This window comes from Martes martes (assembly GCF_963455335.1).
Source record: "Martes martes genome assembly, chromosome: 4".
NCBI classification, from domain to species: Eukaryota; Metazoa; Chordata; class Mammalia; order Carnivora; family Mustelidae; genus Martes; species Martes martes.
The window spans coordinates 95518229-95543743 of NC_137891.1; the positions used below are offsets into that span (position 1 = coordinate 95518229).

Consider the following 25515-nt stretch of genomic DNA (forward strand, 5'->3'; position numbering starts at 1 on the left):
ATAGGGCAGCAATTATAATACAGTTTGCCTAAGTATTATGCATAGGGAAAACCTTGTCATAGAGGGAGCACAGTTTGCAGTGTTACCTAACAGACTTGAGGTGATTAAAAAGGGCAGTTTAAAGCATGTGATGCTTGAGTAGAGTCTTAAAAGGAGATTAGTTCTTAGCTAAATAAGAAATGGAAAGCAATTTTAAGCAATGGAAAAAACAGCCTATGCAAACACACAGAGGCCTTAGAGAATGTGGTCCTTCTAGGGAGGTGCAGCTAGCCTGACATGGCAAGAGTACATGTTGACTATTGAGGGAGTTGAGACGAGACGAAAAAAATCAAGATTGTGAAGAGCTTCATATGATGTGCCAAATGAAAGTTAGTACTTTTTCCTGAAGGTAATGGGGAAGTCGTTGATGAATTTTAATAGGGGAGTACTATCAAGTTATGTTTGCCAAGTTTACATAGGAATGTGAAGGCTGGGATTGAGGAAAAAAATGAGATTGGGGGCAAGAAGACTGTTACATTACTATGGTAACCAAGTCAGAAATGATCTGTGTCAAAACTGATACTGACAGTAGAGAGGAAGGGATGAAGTTTGAGAAATAATTAGAAGATGGGATTAATTGCAGTTGGTGAGGGAAAAGGATAGAGTCTTAAAATATGGTTTGGACAAATGGGCAGATGGCGGTGCTGGTCACAAAGTTAACACAGGGTTGAAAAAGCTGGTTTCTAGGGATGAAAGGCGTTAATGAAGAGTTCAGTTTGAGATACGTTGTGTTGGAAAGTACCTGTGAAGACTGAAGGTTAGAAACATCTATTAGGTAGTTGAAAATACGGATCTAAGACTGGGGGACATGTGTAGGCTGGAAATGCAGCAGTTAATGTATAGGTGATGCAGGCACAGCATTAGAGTGGTAAAGAGATGAAGCTAAGAATGGAATCCTGTGATGTTCCCACATGTAAGTATGAGGAAAAGAGAAAGAAAGAGATCAAAAAGAAAGAGGTAGAAAGAAGATTAGGATACAAATTTTCTAGGTTTTCAGAATGATGGAGTAATTAAGTATCATGTTTCAGGAGACATCAAGTAAGAAAATGTGAAGTTGCTCAATTAGGAATTTAATTGGAAACCAGTGCTTATCAAGACCAGTGCTTTGCAAACCATGGCTAAATATTGTCATTTATGGGGCTTTTTTTTAGAAGCTTACTACTTTTTCTGTGTATGAACTTGACATTCAGACCCCTGCCCACGTCTTCTGAATCAGAATCTGCATTTTAACAAGATTTGCAGGTGATTCATATACACAGTAAGGTTTGGGAAGCACTACTTTAGAACTTAATCTGCACTAGTCAAAAGAAGTAAATTGTAGGTTTGTTTTGTGCAAGAATGATTATATCTTCTATTTTTATATTTTTAAATTGTTGTAGTGGCAAAGCTATGATGCACATATAAGTGTTTGTTTTTCTTTTCGCATTCTATAAAACTCAAATATTCTAACACCAAAGAAGGTGTTAAGTTCATGATAAATATCAGTTGAAGCGCCAAGCTCATCCTCAAATTTGATTACTTTCAGCAGTTGATACAGGGTAATTTTGTAAAGTTGGGTTTTCTTTCTTTCTTTCTTTCTTTTTTTTTTTAAGATTTTATTTATTTATTTGACAGAGACACAAGTAGGCAGAGAGGCAGGCAGAGAGAAAGAGGGGGAAACAGGCTCCCCAGTGAGCAGAGAGCCCGATGTGGGGCTCGATCCCAGGACCCTGGGATCATGACCTAAGCCGAAGGCAGAGGCTTTAACCCACTGAGCCACCCAGGTGCCGCTAAAGTTGGGTTTCTAATCTAAAGAACTACATATATATTGACACATACATATGTATGGTATTTTTATAATTTTGTAGGATTATTCAGATCTAATAAGTTTTAAATTTAATAATAAGTTTTAAATAATCATTGGCTAAATAACAGTTTTGACCAATAAGTTTAAGTGTTTGTGAAATCTTTGGGTTGGTTAATGAAAAAAATTAGTGTCCGCTTAGAAATATATTTCTCCCTATATATGTTTATATATATAAGTATAATTTATTACTTTTTTGCTTAGGTGCTATGTCTAGTAATTATAATAGTCTTCCATCTTATGGACTAACAGGATTTTAGAGTAGGTGGGGGCCTTTCCAAGCCTTCATTTTATAGATAAGGAAGGTCACATTTTGGTTATGACCTTCCCAAGGTTAAATAGTGGATGGTCTTCAAAGAGAAATTATTTTTTTCTTCTGTCTCTGAGTGGAATTAAATCCTATAGGTGAGGTTAGCAAGTTTTAATGTGTATTTAAATGCAGATTTTGATTTTACAGGTCTGGGTTGGGGCTTATTATAGTCTGCGTTTCTGACGAGTTTCTAGGTGGTGCTGATACTTCTGGTTATGAGCCATCAATGGCTATAGACTGTATAGGAATTGTAATTCTGTACAGGAATTGCAAGCCAGAGCAACAAGAAGAAACACTAAAACACTAAAAACATAGTGAAATTACATTATTAGTTGTTTTAAATATTGCCATCTGAGATTATTTTAACCTTAGAGCAACTAGGTAATTGAAGGGTGTATATGGGAAAGTAGGATGTGTGTATGTATGTGCTGGGGAGAGAGGCAGTTGATTAAAAAGCCTGCCTACCATAGTAAGATTTGTTTTCTTTATCTGGAAAATATGCATATTTTAAGTTCTGCTTAAAAAAAAAATTCTGTATATATACATTGTTGAAGTCTTTTACTGAGGCTCGTAGATCTTTATTAGGTGGTGGTAGAAATTCTTATAAATATTACTTTTATTACTATAAAACGGTAATGTTTTCTGTTCCAGAGAAAATCAGCAAGTGTTACTTCTTCATTGTGTGTTGTGACAAGCCCTAAAATGGGTTTATTAGGTGCTCCTCATCTTTGATCAGTATAATCAACATTTTATGGTGATTGGGTAGTACTGATTAGGAGAGCTGAACTAGAAGAGTGCTTTGTAGTTGTTAAATAACTGAGAAACTATTTGTGAACTACACATCAGTGTATTATATAAAAGGAGAAATAAATGCTTTAAGTAGCTGGCTTTATAAAATAAACCAGCATAGGAATGGTAGTTTTGGATCTTTTTTTCCCTCTCATTCTAAGTACATCTTATAATAAACTCGTTGAATCATACTGCTTTTTCACTGTATGTTTTAAAGTGGGAATGCCTTTCTATTCACAGATATCAAGGTTAGGAAGATTGCTGGCTAGCTTTTTTCTTTCTGTTTTTTAAACAATCAATTTGAATAAGCTTCTTCCTAAAATATGAGTTCTGTAGAATAATTACCCCTGGACTTGGTTGTGTGTGTGTGTGGTAGGGGGCATGTTCTTATAGTGTATTTCTAGCTTGGTGTTCTTCTAAGTGTTGTTTGTGTGTGTTGTGTGTGTGTGTGTTTAAGAATTTCTTTTTTAGATTAGTTTTAGGTTCATGGCAAAATTGAGGAAAAGGTACAGAAATTTCCTGTATACTGTCTGACTCCCATCTGTGCACAGCCTTCCTCATTATCAACATCCACCCCCCATCCCCTCACCTACCCCATGGTATGTTTATTACAAGTGATGAACCTATGTTGATTCATCAATCACTCAAAGTCTGTACTTCACATAGTTCACTCTTGGTGGTGTACTTCTGTGGGTTTGGACTAATGTATAATGACATGTACCCATTTTTATGGTAGTATATAGAATATTTTCTCATCTTAAAAATTCTCTGTGCTCTGCCTCTTCATCCTTTTCCTTCCTCTCCCAAACCCTGGCAAACTCTGTGATCTTTTTACTGTCTCCATAGGTTTGCCTTTTCCAGAATGTAAAATAGTTGGAATCAAATAGTATGTAGCCTTTTCAGATTGGCTACTTTGACTTAATAATATCCATTTAAGGCCCTTCCGTGTGGTTTCATGGATTGATAGCTCTTTCTTTTCTTTCTTTTTTTTTTTTTTAATAATAATGCTGTTGTCTGGATATACTACTGTTATCCATTTACCTACTGAAGGACATCTTGGTTGTTTCCAAGTTTTGGCAGTTATGAATAAAACTGCTGTCTTCCAAGTTTTTAACTGACTTATGACTGTCCTTTTTAAAAAGTATTAAAAAGTAAAATGTGTTTGGAGCACAGTTAAACTTCCTTCACAATTGATACAGGGTAACTGTGAAGTTGTTTTTTTTTTTTCTTTTTGAAGATTTTATTTGGGAGGGGGTGCATGCACTCATACGAGTGGGGGAGGGGCAGAGAGGGAGAATCCCAAGCGACTCCCTGCTGAGTGTGGAGCCCCACGGGGCTCAAGGCCAGGATCCAGACAGAGATCATGACCCAAGCCTAAGCCAAGAGTTGGGTGCTTAACTGACTAAGCCACCCCGGTGCCCCATGAAATTACTTCCAATTTTAAAGGATTATATATTGACAGAACAGTGTGTATTTTCAAATGTAATTGCTTAAACTTTTATAGCTATAAATTATAAGAATTTTTTTTAAATGCATGCAAAGCTAACTACTATTTTCTTATAGGCATTTTCTCTCTTGATTCTACAGTCCTTCTCCCCTCCCCATTTGCCTTCTGATTTTACTAATGATGGAGTTTTCTCTGGCATTTTGTTTTTTGCTTCCATGGCAGCCTTACTTTTTCTTTTCTTTTCTTTTTTTTTTTTTTAATATTTTATTTATTTATTTATTTGACAGACAGAGATCACAAGTAGGCAGAGAGGCAGGCAGAGAAAGAGAGGAAGGGAAGCAGGCTCCCCGCCAAGCAGAGAGCCCGATGCGGGGCTGGATCCCAGGACCCCGGGATCATGACCCGAACTGAAGGCAGAGGCTTTAACGCACTGAGCCATGCAGGCACCCCAGCCTTACTTTTTTTCTGTTCCTTAGTCTCTACTTACCTCCCTCCAGTCCTCTTAATACTCCTCTACTCAACTTGTTCTTTGCTTTCGAGTGTCATTTCTAGGCCAGAGATTTTCAGATTTGCCAGATCCTAAGAATGAACTGGAGTTGCTGGTTCCAAATACATATTTGGAATCTCAGGTTCCTCTACTGGAAATTGTGACTAGGTCTGGAGTGAGGCCTGAGATAAGGGATTCAAATCCTATGATCAGGCAAATTTAAGAAACTTTGAAAATATATACCATCTAGCATTACTGTGTTTTCCTTCATTTGACCTGTAGATCATCCTTTTAGAATTTCACAGAAATCATAAACTAATGGGCTCGTAGAAATAACCTTGTCTAACCTCTGCGTAGTACAAATGTTTTAGAAAATCACTTGTGGGTTGATAATTATTCAAGGGCTTGTCTGTTCTTAAGGTTTCATAAGGTTGCCAGTGGGCCCTCAACATTGTGTGGGAAGCTTGCTGCTTGTTTGTTCTTCATGAAGACTATTCAGACTCTATCTGTATACATCTTTTCTGTATTCCTGCCTATTAAAATAGAAAAGAAATCCCACCTCCTCCTCAAAAGCTAATTTTTCACCTGCGTTCTAGATTCCACTCCCTACTTTCCTTAGGATTGTCACAAAATATGCTTAACAAAATTACTGTTTTACTATTTTTAGGTTATATAATTCATTGGCATTAAATGCATTCACAGTGTTGTATACAACCATCACCATTATCCTTTTCTACAACTTTTTCATCATCTGAAACAAACTGTACCCATTTGCTTAGGATCTTTATGCACCCCCACCCCTGTAATTTTTCCCTCTCCATTCCCATTAAAAAGTACAAATTATAGTAAGTGAATGCTTTGTTTCCTTCATTTATAATAAAATACTAAGCTTTTTTTTCTCCACAGAAGTAAATCTTTCTTCTGAATTTGTGGCTTATTATTTTTGTGTACCTTCTAATATTTTGCTATGCATGTATGAACATACAGACTATATAAAACTATTTTGTGTGATTTAATACTTTATAAATAGTATTTTATATATATCATTCTACAGATTGCTTCAGTTCAACATTGCTTTAGAGAATTATGTTGATACACATAAATCTAGCTCATTCATTTTAACTATTTTTGGCATTTTGTTGTGTGATTTTATCACTATTCTCCTGTTCTTGTACATTAAGATTGTTTATAGTTTTGTAATATTACAGTATCATAATAGGAATATATGTAGAGCTATCCCCTAAACATCCCATGTATCCTATACATGTTAGCACTGGAATTTCTGTTTGCCTTTTTCTCATGTCCTGGGGTTCCATGACTATTCTGTTGACTGAATTCAGTGATTCAAATGAGATTTCACGTGTTTAAAGTCTTTATCCTATCAATACATTTTTTGGGTAGTTCAGATAGGTGTGGCATTCTTGGTTGGAGATCATGTTTTTGAGATTTATGAAGGCATTTTCTTGAGATTTATGAAGGCAAAGTGTTTTTATTTAAGCTCCTTGTACCGCTGTTGAGAATTCCAGTATCATAATGATTCCTGATGTTTGTAGGTATTTTTTTTTAATCTCTTTGGAAACTTATTTTAAAACCTCTTTACTATAGAATTTCAGAATACTGAGGATAATGTATGTTGAGTTTTTTTTAAATTGGGTTTTGTTTTTTAATTTATTGTGAAATATTTCAGACATACATGGAGGTATAGAGTACTAAACACTTATGTTCTAACCACTTCACCCAAGAAATAAAATGTTACTGATACAACTGAAGACCACCTCCAACCAACTTGATTTTCTCAGGTTTCATTGGTCTGAATTGTTTCATATTCATTCTGATAAATATTTAGGCCTTCTTAATATGGAAATGCATATCCTTTTGTTTGGGTAAGTTTTCTTGTTTTTAAAATTTTTATTTTTAAAATTTTAAAAATTAAAAAAAAATTTTAAATTATTTATTTATTTATTTATTTATCATTTCTTTGTTAATGTCCTTACTTTAGTGTTCACTGTTCTTTTTCCCTGAAACTTTTTTATTAGGATATTAGATTTCCTGACTGAATCTCTAAATTTTTCCTATCACTCCTTTTATTTTTCTTTGTCTTTTTATTCTGCTTTCTGGGGAGATATAACTATCTTCTTTTCCTCCTGTTGATTTATTTCAACTGTAATGTTTTGAATTTAAGATCTTGTTCTTTTTTTAATTTAAATAACTTATTGTTTCATGCATGCAATCTTATCTTTCATCTCTTTGGTGGTATTAATAATTGTTTTGAAATTTTCTTGTAATTTGTTTCATCACATTCTTTTTTGTTTTAATCTTGTTTATGTATTTTCTTCAGATGTCTGGTGATCTGTTTATATTGAGATAAATGTTAATACAAAACTGATTAGCAGCTGTGGACACATAGGTGGACACATAGGTGGAATTGGCCATTTGATGGCTGGGTAGGAAATCTGGCCAAATCATTGTAAGAAAAGCTCCAAATATTAACATTTAGAGATCTTTTTTCTGGGGCTCTTAATTTCTACATTTAAGACTCTACCACATTTTTCCAGGGAATAGAGTAAGTTATATTTCTGTTTGCTAGAATTCTTGGAGTTGAACTGTGGAAGTAGGTAGGTGTTTAATAATATGGGATTTTACTTGTCTGTTGTCAGTATAATGGTCTTTCATATTTGTGCCTGGTATCTTTGTTTTCCATATCTCTTTGGCTCACTTTTTCTGTAAGATAGGGTAAGAATGTGGGCTGGGGTAGGGAGTGGGGAACATAAGCAGAGGGATCTAACTAATTCTTATATACATTTTTAACCCATCTTCTTTGTTTTTAGTTCCATGCTTTGTTTCCCACCTTCTGCTTAGCTTTTCCATGATTCTGTATCACAAACTGACTTTTGGTTATCTTCTACATGGTATTCAGTATTCAAAGTTCTCAACTGGCTAATTCCCCTGTATACTTTTCCCCTTGTAAAAAATGGTTTGCTAACTTGCATATGTCATTTTTTTTACTTCTGTTCTCTTTGATCTTCTGGGATTCATAGCCTTTCTGTTTTACTCTCACTTGAGTGGGTTTTGATTAGGAATAGACATAAATCTTTTGTTCTGTTTGCCATGTTTAAATGGCCATTCTCTTCACCTTTTCACCTTTACCAGATTCTTCCCATTAACATTAAGATGTCACGCAAAAGAAGACTTAGGTGGAAATACATATTTTTGGATTAAGGAGAACCGACATCCAAATGATAAAAAAGAAAAGCAGTAGTGGAGGAGTGCCCTATCAGATACCAATACATTCTAAAGATTTAGTGATTGAATAAGTGTATGTTAGTTTTTGAACATTATTCAGTGAAACAGAAAAGTAAGTCTAGAAACAGGCCCAAATACATACAGGCAGTTGATACATAAAAATGATAGTACCTCAGTTGGGTTATGGACATTGGGAGGGTATGTGACATGGTGAGTGCTGTGAAGTCTGTAAGCCTGACAATTCACAAACCTCTGCCCCTAGGGCAAATAATACATTATATGTTAATAAAAATAATAAATAAAATGATAGTACCTCAAATCATTGATGGCAGAGAGATGATAGTGTTGGGACATCAGGGTATTTATCTAGAATTCATCTTTGTATCCATATCCCTGGATACCAAGATAAATTCCGAATGAGATCAAAGATTTAAATGTGGAAAATGGAGATATTAATGTAATAGAAGAAAACATGGAAGAATTCTTTCATAACTTTGCAGCTCAAAAGGTCTTTTTGACTATGACCAAAATAAAATAAAAATCACTGTCGACGTAGTCAAAAGGCAAGTTGTGTAAAATTGTATACAATTCATACAGAGGATTAACCTTCCTAAATTATTAAGCGTTCTAGAAGTAGATAAGATAAATCAATACTAGTAGCCCAATTTAAATATAAGCAGGCATCTTGAATGGATAGTTCATAGAAAAAGAAATACAAAAGGCCCTTTAATTCTCTTATTTGAAAAGATACACAGCTTCATTCCTAAGAAAGTGAAATTAGAACTACTAAGATGGTAGTCTTTACTTACCAGATTAGTAAAAATCCAAAAGTTTGATAACAGTCAATTAGGCTGTGGGGCAACATATACTTTCTTACAGTGCTAGGGGGATTGAAAGTTTATAGAGCCCTGTTGAGGGTTGCGTAGTCTTTCCATTTAAGAAAATTCTCTCTTGATCTTATTTTCTTCTCTTACTACGAACCTTTTTTATTTTCACAGCCTGATTTCTTGAAAGAATTGTTTACACTTGCTGTCCACATTTTCTCATCTCTCTTCAGACCACCGATTTTGTTTCTGCCCTCATACTTCTCTGAAAAACCTCTCTTGCCAAGGTTACCAGGGGGCATTTTTCATCTTCATTTCACTGAAATCTCAGCAACATTTTGACCAAACTTCTTGAAATACTTTATTTTAATTTTTATTATACTGTGCTGTCTTGGTTTTCTTCTTAACCTCACTGACCACTTGACAACTGCTTTACATTCTTTTTTGTCAGCTTTTCTTCTCCTTTGGTGCTTTTCAAAATGGATCTTCCTAGGCAAAGACCCGTGCTCTTTGAACTCTGTATATGTTCTGTAGCCAATGACTAGGATTTATATCCTCAGTCCAAACCGCTTGATTTCAGACAGAGCTGCCCTTTTGACATACCCACTTGAGTATTACAGAGTACTCGGTATTGGTTCCAATTGCTCCTGTAACAAATTACCATAAACATAGGGCCTTAAAACGATACAAACTTATAGTTTCTTACTGTTCTAAAGGCTCTGAAGGAGAATCTGCGTTTTGTTGGGGTTTTGCCTATTTCAGCTGCTAGTTGCCTTCTGTATTTCCTAGTTTGGGGCCCCTTCCTCATTCTGCAAAGTACATCACTCCACTCTCTGCTTCCATCATTGTATTGCCTTCTCTGTACTTCTCCCTGTGCTTCCACCTTATAAGAACACCTGTGATGGGGCACCTGAGTGGCTCAGCAGGTTAAAGCCTCTGCCTTCGACTCAGGTCATGATCCCAGGGTCCTGGGATCGAGCCCCACATCGGGCTCTCTGCTCAGCAGGGAGCCTGCTTCCTCCTCTCTCTCTGCCTACTTGTGAGCTCTGTTTGTCAAATAAATAAATAAAATTAAAAAAAAAAAAAAAAAAGAACGCCTGTGATTACATGGGCTTACCTGGATAGACTAGGCTACTCTCCCCATTTCAAGATTCTTAATTTATTCACAACAATTTTTTTTTTTGCCATATAAGGTGATGTTCACAGGTTTCAGGGATTAGGACCTAGATATCTTTGGGGGCCATTATTCAGCCCGCCACACAACTGAAGCTCATCATGTTCAGACTTTAAGATATTACCTTCCCACCCAAACTTGGTAATCCTCCCATAGAAAGAATGGTTTCTCTATCTCCTTGCAAAAGTCAGAATCTGGTAAACATCTTTGACATTCCTTTCTCTGCCCTATCATATCCAGTCTGTCTCCCAAGTCCTGGCAGTTTTATCTCCTGGATATTTTTCTTTTTTTCTTTCTTTTTTTTAAAGATTTTATTTATTGGACAGAGAGATCACAAGTAGGCAGAGAGTCAGGCAGAGAGAGGGGGAAGCAGGCTCCCTGCTGTGCAGAGAGCCCAATGCAGGGCTTGATCCCAGGACCCTGAGCTCATGATATGAGCCCAAGGCAGAGGCTTAACCCACTGAGCCACCCAGGCGCCCCTCCCCTCCTGGATATTTTTCACATCTCTTTTTCTTTATCATTTCTAATCATCTCCACTGTTATTAACTTAGTTTATCATTTCTTATTTGGATATTACAGAAGCTTAAGTCCCTTTCAGTACCCCTCTGAGAAAATGAAACAAATACAAAATACCAAGCCCCCTCTGCCCTAAAAAGACAAAGGCAAGTCGATAACCTTCCTTTTACTACTTTAGATCCTTTAGTGATTTCCCGAATATTTAATGTAGTCTTCAGGGCTCTCCTAATCCAACTACAGCTCATTTGTCCAGCCTCATCCTTATTTTTTTCTTTTGCTTTCTGTGTTTAGCATCATTAACTTTCTTTTAGACCTTGGAAAGGGTGATTCTTAAGGGGTTTTGTTTCCTTTAAACTTGTTTTACAGATTTCAATTCCATGTTACTTTGAGGAAAACTTTATTCTCTAAATCAGGATCTCTTATTCTCTTTCACAGTGCCTTACTCATTCCATACTGAGGACTTGTCACAGCTTATAATTAAATATTTGCTTAGATTAGTGTCTGCCTCTCCCTACTAGACTGTAAGCTTCCAGGGGCCAAGAGTGGGTCTGGTTTGCTCTGTCTGTGGTTAGGACAGTGTCTGACATGTAATTTACAGTAAGCTTTCAGGGAATCATACTGACTTTCCCATAGTTCCTTTTTAAAAATTATATGAGTCTACTTTTCTACTTCAGTCTTTTCAAGTTAAATACTTTAATTTCTTCACCTTTTTCTGATTTATCTGGTTTTCAAGTCACTAATCTTAACTGTTTCCTTTGCATATGCTCCAGTTACAGATTTTTTAAAGCTCAGAGCAGGAGCTAATACTACAGATGTCATCTGTGCAATACGGAGTATTGTCTTCCTTAGTATAGAAAATACAGGCATACCTTGGGGATATTACAGTTTCGATTCCAGACCACCACAATAAAGCAAGTCAGATGAATTTCTTGGTTTCCCAGTGTATATAAAAGTTATGTTTGGGGGTACCTGGGTGGCTCAGTGGATTAAGCCTCTGCCTTAGGCTCAGGTCATGATGTCAGGGTCCTGGGATCAAGCCCCGCATTGGGCTCTCTGCTCAGCAGGGAGCCTGCTTCCTCCTCTCTCTCTGCCTACTTGGAATCCCTCTCTCTCTCTGTCAAATAAATAAAATCTTTAAAAAAAAAAGTTATGTTTGCACTGTACTGCATAATCTGTTAAGTGGACAATAGCAGTATGTCTAAAGAAACAATGCATATACCCTAATAAAAAAAAAATATTGCTAAAAAAATGCTAACTGCCGGGCGCCTGGGTGGCTCAGTTGGTTAAGCAACTGCCTTCGGCTCAGGTCATGATCCTGGAGTCCCGGGATCGAGTCCCACGTCGGGCTCCCAGCTCCATGGGGAGTCTGTTTCTCCCGCTGACCTCTCTCCTCTCATGCTCTCTCTCTCATTCTCTCTCTCTCTCAAATAAATAAATAAAATCTTTTAAAAAAAATAAAAAATAAAAAATGCTAACTGCCATCATCTGTGCTTTTGGCAAGTCAGTCTTTTTGCTGATGGAGGGTCTTATCTCGATGTTGATAACTGCTGACTGGTCAGGGTGGTGGTTGCTGAAGGTTGGGTGGCTTTGCCAATTTCTTAAGACAGCAATGAAATTTGCCACATTAATTGATTCTTTCACAAACAATATCTCTGTAGAATGTGGTGCTATTTGATAGCATTTTACTAAAAATATAGAACCCAGGTTTATAAAAATGTCACTTCTTTCAGAGTTGGAGTTAGTCCTCTCAAGCCCTTCTGTTGCTTTATCAACTAAGTTCATGCAATATTCTAAATCCTTTGTTGTCATTTCAGCAATCTTCATAGCATTTTCACCAGGAGTAGATTCCATCTCAAGAAACCACTTTTTTTGCTCATCCATTGGAAGCTGCTCCTCACCTACTTAAGTGTTACTGTGAGATTGTAGTAATTCAGTCCCATCTTCATTTCCCAGCTCCACTTCTACTTAAAGTTCGCTTGCTGTTTCCACCACATCTGTAGCTACTTCCTCCCCTGAAGTCTAGAACCCCTCAAAGTCATCCATGAGAATTGGATTCAGCTTCTTCCAGACTCCTGCTATTGTTGATATTTTGATCTCTTCCTGTGAATCACAAATGTTCTTAATGGCATCTAGCAATGATGAAACCTTTCTAGAAGGCTTTCCGTTTACTTTGCCCAGACCCATCAGAGGAATCACTGTTTGTGGCAGCTATATATAGCCTTACAAATAAAGACTTGACAGTTGAAATGACTCATTAATCCATAGGCTCCAGAAGAGATGTTGTGTTGGCAGGCATGAAAATAATATTAATCTTGTACATCTCCGTCAGAGCTCTTAGGTAACTAGGTGCATTGCCAGCGAACAGTGATATTTTGAAAGGAATCTTTTTTTCTGAGCAGTAGGTCTCAACAGTGGGCTTCAAATATTCAGTAAACGATACTGTGTAAGCAGATGTGCTGTCGTCCAGGTTTTGTTGTTCCATGTACAGAGCACAGGCGGAAGAAATTTAGCATAGTTCTTGTGGACCCTGGGATTTTTGGAATGGTAAGCACTGGTTTCAGCTTAGAGTCACCAGCTACCTTATCCTTTGATAAGAGAGTTTGCCTGTCCCTTAAAGCTTTGAAGCCAGGCACTGACTTCTCTAGCTATGAAAGTCCTAGACGGCATTTTCTTTCTTTTTTTTTTTTTTTAAAAGATTTTATTTATTTACTTGACAGAAAGAGAGATCACAAGTAGACAGAGAGTCAGGCGGGGGGGGTGGGGGTGGGGGGAAGCAGGCTCTCTGCTCAGCAGGGATGCTGACGCAGATGCGGGGCTTGATCCCAGGACCCTGAGATCACGACCCGAGCCGAAGGCAGCAGCTTAATCCACTGAGCCACCCAGGCACCCCGGCATTTTCTTTCAATATAAGGCTATTTTGACTGCATTGGAAATTTTTTGTTTAGTGTAGTTACCTTCATTCATGGTCTGAGCTGGATCTTCTGGAGAACTTCTGCAGCTTCTACATTAGCACTTGCTGCTCTACCTTGTGCTTTTCTGTTACAGATATGGCTTATTTCCTTAAATCTCTTGAACCAACAACCTCTGTTAGCTTCAGACTTTTCCTTCTGCAGCTTTGCCACCTCTCTCAACCTTTATGGAATTGATAAGAGTTGGGCCTTACTCTGATTAGTCTTTGGCTTAAAGGAATGTTGTGGCTGGTTTGGTCTGTCTACATCACTAAAACTTTCTTCATATCAGCAATACAGCTCTTTATTTGTGTGTTTCATGTGGTTGCACTTTTAACTACCTTCAAGAAATTTTCCTTTATTCATAAGTTGGCTATTTGGTGCAAGATGTCTGGTTTTGGGCCTGTCTTGGCTTTTGACATGCCTTCCTCACTAAGCTTAATCATTTCTAGCTTTTGATTTAAAATGAGAGACATGTGATTCTTCCTTTCACTTAAACAGAGACCATTGTAGGGTTATTAACTGGCCTAATTTCAGTTTTGTTTTGTCTCAGGAAATAGGGCCTAAGCCTGAGGAGGAGGGAGAAAGATGGGGGAATAGCCAGGCAGTAAAGCAGTCAGTGCACATGCAGTTTTTATTAAGGTCACTGTCTTATGTGGGTACAGTTTGTGGTGTCCCAAAACAGTTTTAGTAGTAATATCAAAGAGCACTGATTATCATAGCAAATACAGTAATAATGAAAAAGTTTGAAATACAGTGAGAATTACCAAAATATGACACAGAGTCTGTGACACTGAAGAAAAATGGTGCTGATAGACTTGCTCTTGTCAGGGTTGCCTCAGACCTTCAATTTGTAAACAAATGCAGCTACCTGTGAAGCATAATAAATGTGAAATGCCATAAAGTGAAATGCAATAAATGATGAATGCCAATATACAGGATACAAGACATAGGCTAAACCACCATAACAAAGAGATGTCACATACAGTTGCTGGAACAAAATAAAAGTTTCTCTCTTGAGTGACAAGTTTGGAGGTTAAGTGGCTCGGTTCTGTCCCATGTCATCCAGGATTCTCTTTTCCTTCTGTCTTGTAAGTTTTGCCAGTCCCTTTGGTGGTGGTGTCTATGTATTTGAACCTGGCTCTCAAGAGACAGAAAGAGGAAGTGGAGAGCAAGCTGCTTACTTATAGAGGCTTGCTTTGGGAATTGAATATGTAACTTATACTAACGTCTCATTGGCCAGAACTTAGTTCCAGACCACACTTGGCTGCCAAGGAACCTAGCTTATTGGCTATATGCCCAGGAAGTTCTGTTTCTAAAAAGAAGGGTAGAATTAGTAGTTTGCTTGTTTGGCATTGGTGTCACACAGTTGGTACATGTTGAATTTCTGGTCATAAATACTGTCTATCTTCTAACTTGTGCTGTTAATTATTTAAATGCATTACAAACAGTAGCATTTATGAAAGTTTTTTACACAGGTGATAGATACTGTTAGTCAGCTTTGCTGTTACTACTGTTTTTCTTTGGCCACAGCTTAATGTCTGATTGTTCCATTCTTTCTAGACACAGGATAAATTATAAATTTATAATACATATTTTTAATTAAAAAATAATTCAACAATTTCCTCTTTTTAGGTTAACTTTCTTTCTCTTTCTAAGTAGGAAAGGATGGTTTGTATTAATTCATGTCACATATTAATTATCCCAGGTGTTTGCATTTTAAGTCGTTCTCAAGTTCAGTGCTGTTGATTTAATTACTGCTTATAGTTTAGGTAACTTCAAGCATTGTGATATAAAAATATTCTGCTTACTTTGTATGTAAAATTTAAAGTAGTGTGAATTCCTTCAAATTAATAATGCATTAAGAGTTGCATAATCTCAGGGTGCCTGGGTGGCTCAGTGGGTTGGGGCCTCTGCCTTCGGCTCGGGTCATGATCCTGGAGTCCTGGGATCGAGCCCCGCATCGGGCTCTCTGTTCAGCAGTGGGGAGCCTGCTTCCCTTCCTCTCTCTCTCTGCTTGCCTCTCTGCCTACTTATGATCTCTGTCTGTCAAAAAAAAACAAACAAACTAAAAAAAAAAAGAGTTGCATAATCTCAAAGCTAGCAAAAGTGGCACGTGACAGTGTACTTTTTCATTTTTCAGGATTAGTCTTGAGTTCTTTAAGCTTTAAATTGTGATGTATCTCTAGGATAGTTCTCACATAAAATGCCACTCCTGTGTTTTTGAAAGTCTATCTTGGTAAAAGGAACTTCTGATAATTGGGAATAGTTGGGGGGAGATTTGTAGGGGGACTGATCCCTGAAAGCATGTGATTCCCCGAACTGTTATTGAAGGTTAATGAATCTGCTTTAGTTGTTTTAGGGTGCTTAGCCTAGAAAGGTTAGAATAATGCTTAGAAAAGCTTTCCTAAGTAGAAAAGCTTTCCTTATCTTTTTATCCCATGATCATTTTCTTTCCTAGTCTGTCTCCCCTGGCCTTTTCATAGCATGATGACTGTACAAATAAATGAAAAGTAACTCATACAAATATATGCAAGGTGTCCTGGGTGGTTGCTGCTTAACGATTATATAAGGTGATCTTGAGAAATATACATAAGGAATTAAGAAATCCCTGATACTTGAGAACAGGAGCTAAGAACTTTTTTCTGTGTGTATTGTGTGTGAGTAAGGGTGCCTATTAAATTGTCTACAGAAAAAAAAAGGTTCTGAAAATGCTGCTAGAGAACTAATACTTTATAAAGAACTGTGTAAGAAATACTAGATTGTCATTTATGCCTTGTATTGAGGCAGAATCGGTATATTTAAAACAATAATTGAATCTTCTTTTTAAAGATTTATTTATTTATTTTAGAGACGAGAGTGCATGTGTGGAGGGGGCAGAGAGAGAGAAGGGGAAAGAACATCTCAAGCAGACTCCCCATTGAGTATGGAGCCTGACTCAGACCATGACCTGAGCTGAAATCAAGAGTTGGTCGCTTAACCTACTGAGCCATGCAGGTGCCTGTTTTTAGGCTTTTCAATCTAATCTGCACCTTAACTAAGGTAGAGAATGTTTGGTTACTGATCCAAGGTGGTAATCCTGGTTAAAATTTAGAATTTTAGTCTAGTCAACTGTATGCACCGGTCTGTCTTTACTCTTGAGAAACATTAATTTTAAATTGGAGGTGGGAAGGGTGCCTGGGTGGCTCAGTTGGTTAGGGTGTGCCTTTGCCTCAGATCATGATCCAGAGTCCCAGGATAGAGCCCTGCTCAGCTGGGAGCCTGCTTCTCCCTCTGCCCCTCACCCCACTCACGCTCTCTCACACTCTTCTCTCTCCCTCTCTTAAATAAAAATCTTAAAAAAAAAAAAAAATTGGATGTGGGAGTATAAGAAATGACTTAGAAGAATATCAGATTGTATCAAATCAATTGGTAGATTCTATTTAAAAAAAATTTTTTTTTATTTAAATTTCAGTCAGTTAGCAGACAGTGTAATATTATTTTCAGGTCTGCTAGTAGATTCCATTTGAATGCCAGGATTTTCTGGGCTACAGATTGGTATAAAATACACCCTAAGTTCACTAGAAAGTTGTTAGAAAGAAAATGTCTGTGTGCTTGCAAGTAACATTAGATTTCAGAAAAGGAAAAGGTCATGAAGGGTGATCATGAAGACTTCAGAAGAAGTCTTGAACTGATCTTTGAAAGATAAGATTTGGATTGACAGAAAAGAGGACATTCCAAGTAGGGCAGATTTACGAGAAAAATCATTGCAGGTAGAAGTAAGTTTGGCATAAGTTGGATAGACAAAAAGATCAGTTTGCCTGGGGTAGAGGATTTTATACGCCAAGTAATTGGGGGAGAGATTGGGTTTGATAACAGTCAAGCCTGGTATCTGGCCTGATGTGAGTGAAGGTTTTCACTAGGGAATACAGAATGGGTATGGGAAATTAATCTGACCATGGTATTTTTTTTTCTCTACTGTGCCAATTTCACTGTTTATTTACTGATTTTTTGCCTTAAAGATCACTTTGTTATTATTACAATTATTATTACTTATTTTTAGTGTTTACAGAGTACAAAAATCATCATCCTCAGAGAAGTTTAAGTATATCTTAATGTCTTCAGTGTTTCTTTGAGATGTTGGGATCATAGGTTAATTTGCTCTTTGAAATTTCTCTTTGTGGCACTTATCACGTTAATGTATTTGTCAGTGTGCTAGGGCACCTTTCTGTAACTATGGACTTTATGCAAGGTACTGATCATTGAGTTCTTAGTATGTAGAAGAAATAGCAACAGTGGAAACAATATTCTAATTCATTAATTATATTATAGTGTACTTCAGTCCTTTCTCCCCCCTCTTTCATTTTATCTCAGGTCAACAGGACATACTGCTGTGGCACCTACCGAGCAGGTCCCATGCGGCAGATAAGTCTTGTTGGAGCAGTAGATGAAGAAGTTGGTGATTATTTCCCAGAGTTCCTTGATATGTTAGAAGAATCACCATTTCTGAAAGTGAGTGTTAATTCCAATTATTAAAGTTCTGATCATTACTTTAGTGGACACTTTCTTTTAAAAAGTATTAATATTAAATTAATCTTGTCTGTTTAAATTTTATCCAGTGTTCTGAATAGAAATGTTTAGAAAATTATTGGTTCAGAATTTTACATGTAAATTATTATCTAATACAGCATTTATTTCTACATACACATACCAAGATAAACTTCCTAGAGCTTTTTTTTGGTTTGGGGTAGTAGAGAGGTCAATTTGTAAACAGTCAAAAACAAATTTTTTTTAATGTTATTCCTTCATCTGACTTCTAGATGACTTTGCCCTGGGGTACACTTTCCAGCCTCCGACTCCAGTGTAGGTCCCAGAGTGATGACGGGCCGATCATGTGGGTGAGGCCAGGAGAGCAGATGATCCCTACAGCAGATATGCCAAAGTCACCCTTCAAAAGACGACGGTAAACATTTATTTTTCCCAAACAAGGAAAAGCATTTTTTAAAAGTTTGGTGGCTTCTAAGAATGATTGAGACCTGAGCACAGTTTGAAAACTGTCTAGATTGAAGAGCCATCTTGAGGAAGTCTTCAGTGGTCAGTTCTTCATCCAGTCTACTCATTACATAGTCATCAGAGTGAGGCATTCTTCTAAAACAACAAATTTAATTTTTTCCTATTTTCTTAAAACCTGGGTCCTAACTGCCTGCAAGATACAAGTCCAGACTCCTTTGTGTGGCTCCAAGGATCTTTCATAATCTGGCCCCAGCAGTACTTTTAGCTGGATATGTTTCTAGTCTGTTCCAGCCACGTAGAGTTCAGTTTTCAAACAGCAGTCTTTCACAGCTCTATGCTTTTTGCATTGTTCTTTTTACTTAGAATGGCATCCCCTCCCCCATCTTCCTTTCTGCCTGACAAACTCTTAATAAATTTTCAAAACTGAACTTGGCTGTCACTTCCTTTGTGAAGCTTTTCTTTGTTCCCATAGGCATTTAATTGTTCCCTTCTCTGTGTTCACACATTATTCGTTCACTAATGATCTGTTTACATGTTTCTGTTTTTTACTAAATTTTGAATTCTGAGAGAGTGATTGTATTTTATTCTTCTCAGTCTCCATGACCAATAGACAGGTGATCAGTAGTGTTTGCTGAATGAAACCAGTCATGTATATTTCTTATAGTAATTCATATTGGGCTAACACATTTTGTGTTTTAAACACTTGAAACAAATGTAGATTAATTTATTCTAGTACTATGAAAAAAATCTTAGTAAGAGTGAAAATGACTTATATTTGCTTAGACTATGGAAATAACTCCAAATAAGTATCCAGAAGTGAGTTTGTTCGTTTATTTATTTACTTTTTACAAGATTTTATTTGAGAGAGAGCAAGAGAGAACATGAGCAGGGAGAGGGCAGAGGAAGAGTGAGACGCAAACTCTCCACTGAGCCGGAAGCCCTATGTGGGGCATGATCCCAGGACCCTAGCTTAACCAACTGAGCTACCCAGGTGTCCCCAGAAGTGAGTTTTAATGGATTAGTCTGGACGTTACCTTAAAACTTATAGGGGAATGATGCTAAAGCTAATTATGGAATAACCTTAAGTACTTGAGCTACTGTATGAAAATACTTTGTATAAACTATATATGAATGCCAGGTGGTGGCATAGTAGAAGCTGACAGTAAACTATTTCTGAACATTGCTTGGACCACAGCCGTTTTTATATATCATGATGATGAATCTGGAAATCATAAATTCTTAAGTACTGTATACATTTTTTTGTTGCATAATTTTTCCAAAAAGGAAATGACCATTGTTTCCTGATTGTTACAGACTTTTAGAAAAATCAGATAATAGAAAAAAGTAAAAAGAATGCAAAAAATACCCATAATCCCACCTATTTAGGCATATTAACCTTTAAATTTCAGTCTGTATTATACTCCTAAGCTTTGTACACAAATGAACTCATTCTTCACATGATGTTTACTTTAAAACTTGTGGTTTTTATTCACCCCTTAAGTTTATGTGTTATATTAAGATGCAACTATATCATCATTTCTCAGTGACTATGTTCTCACTAAATGGTTGTATCAAGATTTAATTCACCAATTCTTTTTTAATGTAAATTGCTTCCAGTTTTTCAATGTAAACAGGACTTTGACAAACATGACAGTGATATGCTGGAGCCAGGCTCCCAGGGCCAATTCCACAGTGAACGAGATCACATTAGTTGCTTGATATTGACCATGTTGGGAGTATTTATACCACGGAAATAAGCAAATCAGTCATAAACAGCCATCTTCCCCTGAAGCCACTTGTTAGGAATGTGTAACACATCAGTGATTGTAGGTAGCTGGCTGGCTGGTAGGTAGGTGGATCTATGTATCTTTGTGCATATGCATGTTTATTTCTTGGTGGAAATTTTAAAGGTGCAGAGTATATACACATTTCTAAATTGATCCAGAAGTGTACCGATATATACTCCCACCCAAATAATAAGACAGTACCCTTTTCCCCATGCCCCTCCATTAATATTTTTTTTAAACTTTGTTGCTCTGATTGGACAGAGATGTCTCATTTTAATTAATTCTTCTTTGAGGGGTTCGTAGTTCTTCTTTTGTGATTCCCTTTTCATTTTCATTTAAAATTCTCTTTTTTTTAATGACTGTTAACTTATTTTGTGTGTTGCAGATTTTCCTGCTCATTTTTTTTCTTTCAGCTTCAGTTTTTCTTTACTCACAGTTTTGGTGTTTTTTTGTTTGTTTGTTTTGTTTTGTTTCCCTCTCAGTTTATTTTTCTTTACACACAGATCTGTCTTTTCCTCTTCGGTTTCTCTCCTGGTGGCCGACTTAGAAACGTCCTTCTCTCATTCAGTATTATAAAATATTCATCTACATTTTCTCCTAGTACATTCATGATTTTAGTATTTACAGGTTTTACTTACCTGGTATTGATTTCAGGACAGAGTGAGGCATTCATTTTTTCTAAGTAGTTAGGCAGCTGTACCAACATCATTTACTTTATAATTTATTTTTTCTCTACTAATCTGAGGGGCTGTCAAATTTTATTTTTATTGGGGTTAAATATTTTTGAGTGAGGCATTCAAAAGTACTTTGAATTAGAGTGAATAAATCAGAACTTAAACACTAATGTCATCATCTTGTGTTAATGAGAACTCTTTATTGCTGAAAATGGTGGAATCAATGTGAGAAGCTATCTAGTTATCAAGGGCACTGCTAATGAAGATGATCTTTGAATTTATGGACTTAAGTACATGCACAGGGTTTTAAAAAATCAAATGGTACGTAGGTTTTATAATGAAAAATTCTGGCCACCTTCCCACCCAGAGGCAAACACGTTTTTACCAGACAGAAAAGACAATTTCTGTTTTTAATTTTTGTTTTAAGACTGTGGCAGGAAACTTGTCGGTTTCTTGGTATGATAAATGGGGACTTCTTCCTATTCTCCAAACAGTTAAATGACCCTTTCTCTCCAGTTAAATGTCCCTTTATTTACCCTCTTCTTCCCCCTTTCAACTTTTTGCCAGCTGTGCTTATACATTATTGAGGTTAATTCATACTCTGTTTTAAAACCATAATTAGGTTTTATATGCTTTGTCAATAGGTGTATTCTACAGTTTGAAAGTCAGTAAATGGCATTTATATAATATTATGGGAAGGTAAGTTTGTTGTAGACCTAACCAGTAGGCTAAAAATTTGTATTCTAAAGTTCCAATGTTATGTTAACGTTCAAAGGGATACTATACAAAAGGATCTTTCGTTCCTATATTTCATCTAGATATTGAAAATCATGCACACTTTAATTAATTTCATGTTTGGATTGTGCTTTTTTTAAAGAAAATTGTTCTATTTTCCCTGCAGTTTCTGATTTACCCCTGTTTTGAAGGGGGACATATACTTTGCTTGACCATATCCCTAATATTTTGTATTCTCTTTTTTGCTTGACATACATTTCTTCTAGAATCATACTTTCTACTCTATGACTATGACTTTGGCTTTTTTAATTAGTCTTTTTTTTTTTTTGAGAATATTGATAGTTACCTTGGATTCTCTGCTTTTATCCTATCCTCAAGAATCCAGAACTTTAATAATATTGTCTACTCTAGCACATCATTTTTTTTTTTTTTTTAAACCTGGAAATCTTTTGGATCTCTGTGTTCTCTTCAATGTGAAAAGCTTTACTTCACCATTATCAACCTAGGGCTTCCCACTTAATGCATTTCTGCATTAACCTACATTTGTCTTCTTCCTAGACTTATTTCCTTCTCTTGCTTTAGCACAGTCTTAAGTGATATTCTAACAAAAGGAAGGTATTCTGAGTCATTATATGTCTGAAAATATTTTTCTCTCATTAAATAGGATTGATAGTTTAGCTGGATTCCAGAGGATGTATTTTCGCTTAAAACTTCTAGCATTGCTCCAATGTCTTCTGGTGTGTACTGTTGTTCATGAGAAGTCTTAATGCCAGTGTAATTTGGGGGTTTTTTGTAGGTAATCTTTTTTCATTTCTTCTCTGAAAGTTGAATTTCACAATGACGTATTTGGGTCTTTCATTCTTATTCTTATGTTTAATCCTTTTTGTTGTTTGGTAGGTCCCTTAAATTTTAAAGATTCATGTCTCCTTTTCTGGGGATTTTTCTTTCTTGTTTTGATTATCTTTTCATTTTTCTCTGTTACTTCTTTCTGAAACCACTGTTGGTTGAGTAATAGATCTCTCATTTTGATTATCCTCATACTTATTATTTTTTTGCTTTTGATTTTGGGACATTCGCTTGAGTTTTGTCTTTTAACCTTTCTTTTGAATTCTTATATTTCAGCATTGTTTATTTTGGTCTTTGTCAGGCTGCTGTAGGCTATCTTCAAATAGTTGCTGATTCGTGGTTGACACATTCATATTTAGAAATAAAACATTGGGCTTACTGAGCGTTCTATTTATATTTTAGTGAGGCTTATCACTAGGTAGGTTTCATTATACAGTTAATAGGCATAGAACTGGAAATTAAAGGGTATGTCCACATGCCAGAGGATTACATTAGTTCTATTAATATGGTAAGTTCAGTATGTTTAGAGAAGAATACAAGGGTTTTTGTTGTTGTTGTTGTTTTTTCTGAAAGTTTATCAGGATGCTTTTGGCTATAGGCAGCAAAAATTTTGATTCAAATTGGTTCATAAAAAACAATGTTATCCCATGTATCAGGTGGTCCAGAAGCTTAGCTCTAGGTACTATATATTTATATTTATATACGTATATGGTCAGTGACTCAGTACATTCATCAAGGAATCAGGTCTTTTCCTTGGTCTGCTTTGTCATTCTCTTTGCCTGGGCTTGTACTCACAATGGCTTTCTTTATGGTTGCTGGATGACTAGTACGGTTCTAGGTATCACATATGGATCTGGTTATATGCAATAGAAGAAAAAACTATCTTTTCTTTTACTTCTCTCTTAGGGGCTAGGAAACTTCCCGGGAGTCTGCTGATTTCCTCATTTAACTGCTGCCCAGAATCAGTTCATGCCCATTTTTAAATCAGTCACTGGCAAGGGGAATGCACTTATCACCATTTGTCAAGATTCATTAGGATCTGCCTCTGAAGCTTGTAAATGAGGTCCTTTATAGGGTAGGAGCAGATACTCAGTGAGAATCAGTGTTTTGTCAGGAAAATAAATATGAGAGATGGATGCTGGTTGGGTCAGGCATAGTCTTTTCCGTGGGGGTAGATGCCTGACCTTATTTTATCCATAGGGGTGGCAGATGACTGGTTTATTTACAGAATTTCACTTTAGTTCCCCCCTTTCTCAGCCTTACCTCATTTCTATCTATTATTATCATTATACCTGGTTCCCACCCCACCCATCCGCCACCCACCTTTGCCTCTTAGGCTTCTCTGAGGTCTTTTGGGCAGGCCAGCTGCCTTTTTAGTTGCCATTCCCTTCTTGTGTATTCTAGGCCTGTGGCTTTCTCTGCTCAGTTTTATTAGTCCAAGACACTTGTAATCATTTTCCACCTTCCAGAAATTTGTTGATACTGTTCATTAACTAATTCATTTCTTTTGTTGGTTCTTATTCATTCCTTTACTGTCACCTTTAGATTACTATATTTAGAAATTTTTGAGTATGTAAAAAAAGCAGAGAAGAGAATATAATGAATTCTCGTGTATTAGTATAACAGTTATCAGTTCATAGCCAGTTCCATTTCATCTGTACTCCCATCCATTCGTGCATTTCCTCTCTCTCACCCCTACCATATTAGTTTGAAGCCTTTTACTTTATTTTAATGGAGAGGGAGATCAAGTACATTCTCAGTTTGCCATCTTGAATCAGGTCTAGTAGAATGGGTTTTTTTTTTTTTTTTAAGATTTTTGTTTATTTATTTGACAGAGATCACAAGTAGGCAGAGAGGCCGGCAGAGAGAGAGAGAGGAGGAAGCAAGTTCCCTGCTGAGCAGAGAGCCCGACGCGAGGCTCAATCCCAGGACCCTGGGATCATGACCTGAGCTGAAGGCAGAGGCTTTAACCCACTGAGCCACCCAGGAGCCCTGGTCTAGTAGAATGTTTTGAGAGTTAAGATGGCTCAGGGTAGAGAAACACACAGCCTTGAATTTTGAATTGTGTTTTCCGAGTTTAGTTTTAGAAAACTACATTTTATGTATTCTAACACTACACTTGAGCCAAATCAAAAATATAGCTTTTGTGTTACCATGACATCCTTAGGGAAGAAGGTAATCTCATTAAGCTTTACAGTACAGTATGTTAAATGCTCATGATCAGAATCACTGAATCCTTATTAGTCCTGGTCTTATTTAAAATTTGATATTTTAGCAGACTTTTTCACCTTATTGCTGTTAATACTTACCCCTGCTTTACTTCACAACCAAATCAACTCCAGATCAATGAATGAAATTAAAAATCTCCAGTACCTACCTCGGACCAGTGAACCCCGTGAAGTCCTCTTTGAAGACAGGACAAGAGCTCATGCTGACCATGTAGGTCAGGGGTTTGACTGGCAGAGTACGGCTGCTGTTGGGGTTTTGAAAGCTGTACAGTTTGGTGAATGGTAAGTTAAGGGAACTAAACTACAAGGTTGATTAATGTTGTTTGAGAAAATGTGGACTCAGTTTAAAAGGTTGGGGAGTAACTTTTTTTGAAATTGTGGTAAAATATACGTAACAAAATAAAAAATGAAAAATTTTTTAAATGAAAAATCTTTGCCATTTTAAGTGTACATTTCAGAGGTGTTAAGTATATTTACATTGTTGTGAAGCAGACCTAGAGAACTTTTTGTCTTGCAAAACTGTTAACTCTATACCCATTAGACAATAACTGCCTTTCTCCTCTCTCCCCAGCTCCTGGTACCCTTCATTGTACTTTCTGTTTCTGTGAATTTGACTACTTTAAATACTTCATT

At 36.6% G+C, this 25515-nt stretch overlaps 1 protein-coding gene across 1 annotated transcript in view; it reads left to right on the top strand.

The window, feature by feature from the left end:
• RSBN1 (round spermatid basic protein 1) overlaps positions 1 to 25515 on the top strand; it is a 45516-nt gene that overhangs the window by 17197 nt on the left and 2804 nt on the right. The window contains exons 3-5 of the mRNA XM_080800548.1: positions 17974 to 18111; positions 18420 to 18562; positions 24997 to 25164. Of these exons, the coding sequence (XP_080656674.1) occupies positions 17974 to 18111; positions 18420 to 18562; positions 24997 to 25164 (449 nt within the window). The remainder of the gene's footprint in view (positions 1 to 17973; positions 18112 to 18419; positions 18563 to 24996; positions 25165 to 25515) is intronic.